General features: G+C 44.9%; 1 protein-coding gene across 1 annotated transcript in view; it reads left to right on the top strand.

Moving 5' to 3' along the window:
- Positions 1 to 6354, top strand: part of LOC122559893 (piezo-type mechanosensitive ion channel component 2-like) — a gene marked incomplete at its 5' end in the record, with an annotated part of 241404 nt that overhangs the window by 17660 nt on the left and 217390 nt on the right. Inside the window, one exon of the mRNA XM_043710001.1 lies at positions 1829 to 2042. Within this exon, the coding sequence (XP_043565936.1) occupies positions 1829 to 2042 (214 nt within the window). The remainder of the gene's footprint in view (positions 1 to 1828; positions 2043 to 6354) is intronic.

Here is a 6354-nt window from a genome sequence, read left to right on the forward strand (position 1 = left end):
TCACTGCCGCTCCCTCACCACCAGACGCCTGGAGGAAGAACGCCTCATTTTCCGCCTCGGAACACTTCAACCCCAGGGCATCAATGTGGACTTCAACAGTTTCCTCATTTCCCCTTCCCCCACCTCACCCCAGTTCCAAACTTCCAGCTCAGCACTGTCCCAATGACTTGTCCTACCTGCCTATCTTCTTTTCCACCTATTCACTCCATCCTCCACCCTGACCTATCACCTTCATCCCCTTCCCCACTCACCTATTGTACTCTAAGCTACTTTCTCCCCATCCCCACCCTCCTCTCATTTATCTCTCCACCTTTCAGGCACTCTGCCTGTATTCCTGATGAAGGGTGTTTGCCCGAAATGTCGATTTTCCTGCTCCTTGGATGCTGCCTGAACTGCTGTGCTCTTCCAGCACCACTCTAATCTAGAATCTGGTCTCCAGCATCTGCAGTCCTTGTTTTTACCATGAGCAGTTGGACAAACGAGAGCTTTCTCCTCATGCGAGGCTCTCAATCAAGGACAGATCAGACATTGCTTAATTCCTGGGATTTTTCTGAACCATTCAGGTTGTCTTTTAATTACTGTAGTGTTGTCTTGAGGAGTTTGCTGGCCCAGCAGGAGCTGTCTTCACCAGCACTATTTCAGGCAAAGTGAAGTTATTTTGCCCTCCTTTGAGATGTGGGTATCTGCCCAAGAACAGAGAGTATCTTCTAAGCAGATGGTATCACCAGTCACCTTAGTTTAGTCTTCATCCTCCAGACACACAGCCCACCAAAGTGAAACTGGAACAATGGATAAGAATGGCTCATGTCAGTACAAGATGGAGTTTTACAATCCCCATCCAACCACTCCTGACTGGACTGAGTAGTGGTGGGGTGGAGGAATGGGAGCCAGGTGCCATGGGAGCCGTGCCTACTGCTGGTATCTTACCAGCGGTGGGGGAATCAATACCCTAGGTCACAGGGTGAGGCATCAAGGTAAATCCAGAAGACCTTGCAGTGGGCTGGCAGAATCTGGGAGTATCCTGTGTCAAGTGCAGAGCACCACTTGTTGAACCTCCATTCCCTCTCACCTTGTTTCCACCCCACAACCCCTGCCATTTCACATGCTTCCCCACCCTCCTGTACACAGATCTCCACGTTGTCACTGATGCCTGTTAGGATGATCCTGACAAAACTCCACACTTGCCTTCTGATTTGACTCCATGCACCTCCAGTGGGGTGGACTTGCCTGCAGTCCCAGCAGTCACCAGTACCTCACGGTGGCGTAACTAGGACTAGACAGTTACCAACCATGTGATTGGTTGCCAGCTCTCAGAGACGGAGCTCCTCAATGATGAGGGAGCAGAGGTCCCTCGTCAGTCAATGAAGAGGCTGTTGGCCACAAAGGCAGCTCACAGCTCCCTGTCCAAGCAGAGGTGGGCTGTCCTCCGAGTTTTAAGGCAGGCCTCTTGGTCATGCCTCTATATGAAATGCAATCCTTTATATAGACAAAAGAAACGGAAGGATAAAAGAAATACAAGAATAAAAGTGGTTTACAGAATTGGTTTACAGCAAGTGAAACAACTTGCTTAATAATGACTCCTTTTACCATCTTGAGAACTGTTAAAGTGCTTCATTGTCGATGAAAACCAATTATATTTGCTGTTGCAATGTCGTGAAGCATGGTAAGTAAATGTTCCACATTGCGATGTGACCAACAGTGCTAAGGTAATCTGGTTTGGTGATGTTTGGTTGACAAGGCTGACGCTGTGTGGTAATGAAACATTGCGAGAACTATCTGTAAGTGGGGTGGTATGGAGCAGCTGTGTGACACACTGTGTGTTTTCCAGGTATTGTGCACCCATCTCTCATCTCAGCAGTCTACTTCTTCACGTTCCTGGGACTGTGCTCCTGCTGGGCATGTGGGCGTGTTTTCAGCCTGTTCTTCTTCAAGCGCTTGTGTCTTTTGATGATGTTCATCAGCGGAGGACACCTGACTACAATCTACCTTTACCAGTTGCCTGCATTTCAGGAGCAGCTTCCACCTGACCAGGTTCAAATGAGGTACGTTTTGGAGGGAATCTCATAGCCTAGCCCATAATAGTCAGACAGGTAGAAAACTTAGCAGGGCAAATATGAAGAGAACATGGCTTCTATTTTGGTTTAAAATGGACATTCTAAATTGTGTAGAATCTTCAGCAGTGTTTCTTTCACTATGTCAGTATGTGTTGTGAGGCATAACAGTGGAATAGTTGTCAGGGACAGGTCTAGCTCCTGTACAGTGCTCCACATAGAGCGCCTGTACTGTACACTTTTAGGCTTGTGCTTGGTTTAAGACAATATTTTTCCACTTTGCTAGATTCATATTTTGTAACAATGGTACTATTGCTGATGTAACTTGTTTCGATATTACGGATGCACTTTGCATAAGCAGGATCTCACCAACAGCGAAAATAACCAGCTTAAGGTTTTCTGGAGGTGGGTTGAGAAGTGAAAGCCCGAACCGAGGGCAGGCAAGGGCTCCATTTACTGGCTCCTGTGAGAGAACCACAAAACTGTGTGAGACTCCGTAAATGCTGCACTGCGAAGTTCACAATGACCTGCATTTATGTAGCACCATGACAAGAGGGAAGTGTTTCAAGGAACTTTACAGGAGTGTTCTCAAACAAAGTTAAACACTGATCATATCAGGAAATACAGTCATAGAGTCAAAGAGATGTACAGCATGGAAACAGGCCCTTCGGTTCAACCCATCCATGCTGACTAGATATCCCAACCCAATCTAGTCCTGCCTGCCAACACCTAACCCATATCTCTCCAAACTCTTCCTAATCATATACCTATCCAGATGCCCTTTAAATGTTGTCATTGTACCAGCCTCCACCACTTCCTCTGGCAGCCCATTCCACATGCACTGTACCCTCTGCATGAAAAAGATGCCCCTTAGGTCTCTTTTATATCTTTCCTCTCTCGCCCTAAACCTATGCCCTCTAGTTCTGGACTCCCCTACCCCAGGGAAAAGACCTTGTCTATTCACCCTATCCATGCCCCTCGAGATTTTACAAACCTCTATAAGGTCACCCCTCAGTCTCCGACGCTCCAGCCTATACCTCAAATTCTTCAACCCTGGCAACATCCTTGTAAATCTCTTCTGAATCCTTTCAAGTTTTACAACATCCTTCCGATAGGAAGGAGAGCAGAATTGCACGCAATATTCCAACAGTGGCCTAACCAATGTCCTGTAGAGCCCCAACATGACCTCCCAACTCCTGTACTCAATAGTCTGACCAATAAAGGAAAGCATACCAAATGCCTTCTTCATTATCCTATCTCCCTGCAACTCTACTTTCAAGGAGCTATGAACCTGCACTCCAAGGTCTCTTTGTTCAGAAACACTCCCTAGGACCTCACCATTAAGTGTATAAGTCCTGCTAAGATTTGCTTTCCCAAAATGCAGCACCTCGCATTTATCTAAATTAAACACCTCAGCCCATTGGCCCATCTGATCAAGATTCCATTATGATCCAAGGTAACCTTCTTCGCTGTCCACTACACCTCCAATTTTGGTGCCATCTGCAAACTTACTAACTGTACCTCTTATGCTCGCATCCAAATCATTTATATAAATGATTAAAAGTAGAGGACCCAGCACCCACCTTTGTGGTACTCCACTGGTCACCGGCCTACCTTCCACCACCCTCTGTCTTTGACCTTTGAGCCAGTTCTGTGTCCAAATGGCTAGTTCTCCCTGTATTCCATGAGATCTAACCTTGCTAACCAATCCCACCCATGGAGAACGTTGTCATTGTACCAGCCTCCACCACTTCCACCACGCCTTACTGAATTCCATATAGATCACATCCACTACTCCTCCCTCATCAATCTTCTTTGTTACTTCTTCAAAAAACTCAATCAAGCTTGTGAGACATGATTTCCCACGCACAAAGCTATGTTAACTATCCCTAATCAGTCCTTGCCTTTCCAAATACATGTACATCCTGTCCCTCAGGATTCCCTCCAATAACTTGCCCACCCCGAGGTCAGGCTCACTGGTCTATAGCTAACTAAACCCTCAATTTCTTTAGCCATCCAGCATTCCCTATACCTACCAGCCTTTCCTTTCAGCCTAACAAGTATACATTGTCTCTGCACTCGTACTATCTCATTTCTGAAGGCTTCCCACTTTCCAGCTGTCCCTTTACCTGTGAACATCTGCCCCCAATCAGATTTTCAAAGTTCTTGCCTAATACCGTCAAAATTGGCCTTTCTCCAATTTAGAACTTCAACTTTTAGATCTGGTTTATCTTCTTCCATCACTATTTTAAAACTAATAGAATTAGTCACTGGCCCCAAGGCGCTCCCCCACTGACACCTCAGTCACCTGCCCTGCCTTATTTCCCAAGAGTAGGTCAAGTTTTGTGCCTTCTCTAGTAGGTACATCCACATACTGAATCAGAAAATTTTCTTGTACCTGCTTAACAAATTCCTCTCTATCTAAGCCTTTAACACTATGGTAGTCGCAGTCTATGTGTGGAAAGTTAAAATCCCCTGCCATAACCACCCTATTATTCTTACAGGTAATTGAGATCTCCTCAGAATTTTGTTTCTCAATTTCCCTTTGACTGTTAGGAGGTCTATAATACTATCCTAATAAGGCAATCATCCCTTTCTTATTTCTCAATTCCACCCAAATAACTTCCCTGGATGTATTTCCGGGAATATCCTCCCTCAGTACAGCTGTAATGCTATCCCTTATCAAATACACCACTCCCCCTCCTCTCTTGTCTCCCTTTCTATCCTTCTTGTAGCATTTGTATCCTGGAACATTAAGCTGCCAGTCCTGACCATCCCTGAGCCATGTTTCTGTAATTGCTATGATATCCCAGTCCCATGTTCGTAATCATGCCCTGAGTTCATCTGCCTTAATGTTCCAGGATACAAATGCTACAGGAAGGATAGAAACGGAGGCAAGAGAGGAGGGGGAGTGGCGTTTTTGATAAGGGATAGCATTACAGCTGTACTGAGGGAGGATATTACCAGAAGTACATCCAGGGACGTTATTTGGGTGGAACTGAGAAATAAGAAAGGGATGATCACCTTATTGGGATTGTATTATAGACCCCCTCTAATAGTCAGAGGGAAATTGAGAAACAAACTTGTAAGGAGATCTCAGTTATCTGTAAGAATAATAGGGTTGTTATGGTAGGGGATTTTAACTTTCCAAACATAGACTGGGACTACCATAGTGTAGATGGCTTAGATGGAGAGGAATTTCTTAAGTGTGTACAAGACAATTTTCTGATTCAGTATGTGGATGTACCTACTAGAGAAGGTGCAAAACTTGACCTACTCTTGGGAAATAAGGCAGGGCAGCTGACTGAGGTGTCAGTGGGGGAGCACTTTGGGGCCAACGACCATAATTCTATTAGTTTTAAAATAGTGATGGAAAAGGATAGACCAGATCTAAAAGTTGAAGTTCTAAATTGGAGAAAGGCCACTTTTGATGGTATTAGGCAAGAAGTTTTGAAAGCTGATTGGAGGCAGATGTTCTCAGGTAAAGGGATGACTGGGAAATGGGAAGTCTTCAGAAATGAGATGACGAGAGTCCAGAGAAAATATATTCCTGTCAGGGTGAAAGGAAAGGCTGGTAGATATAGGGAATGCTGGTTACTAAAGAAATTGAGGGTTTGGTTAAGAAAAAGAAGGAAGCATATGTAAGATATAGACAGGATAGATCGAGTGAATCGAGTATAAAGGAAGTAGGAGTATACTTAAGAGGGAGATCGGGATGGCAAAAAGGTGACTTGGGATAGCTTTGGCAAATAGAATTAAAGAGAATCCAAAGGGTTTTTCCAAATACATTAAGGACAAAAGGGTAACTAGGGAGAGAATAGTGCCCCTCAAAGATCAGCAAGGCAGCCTTTGTGTGGAGCCACAGGAGATGGGGCAGATGCTAAATAAGTATTTTGCATCAGTATTTACTGTGTAAAAGTACATGGAAGATATAGACTGTAGGGAAATAGATGGTGACATCTTGAAAAATGTCCAGATTACAGAGGAGGAAGTGCTGGATGTGTTGAAATGCATAAAAGTGGATAAATCCCTAGGACCTGATCAGGTGTAGTCTAGAACTCTGGGAACCTAGTGAAGTGATTGCCGGGCCTCTTGCAGAGATATTTGTATCATCGATAGTCACAGGTGAGGTGCCAGAAGATTGGAGGTTGGTTAACGTGGTGCCACTATTTAAGAAAGGTGGTAAGGACAAGCCAGGGAACTATAGACCAGTGAGCCTGACCTCGGTGGTGGGCAAGTTGTTGGAGGGAATCCTGAGGGATAGGATATACATGTATTTGGAAAGGCAAGGACTGATTAGGGA

Source organism: Chiloscyllium plagiosum, chromosome 20 (assembly GCF_004010195.1).
Source record: "Chiloscyllium plagiosum isolate BGI_BamShark_2017 chromosome 20, ASM401019v2, whole genome shotgun sequence".
Lineage (NCBI taxonomy): Eukaryota > Metazoa > Chordata > Chondrichthyes > Orectolobiformes > Hemiscylliidae > Chiloscyllium > Chiloscyllium plagiosum.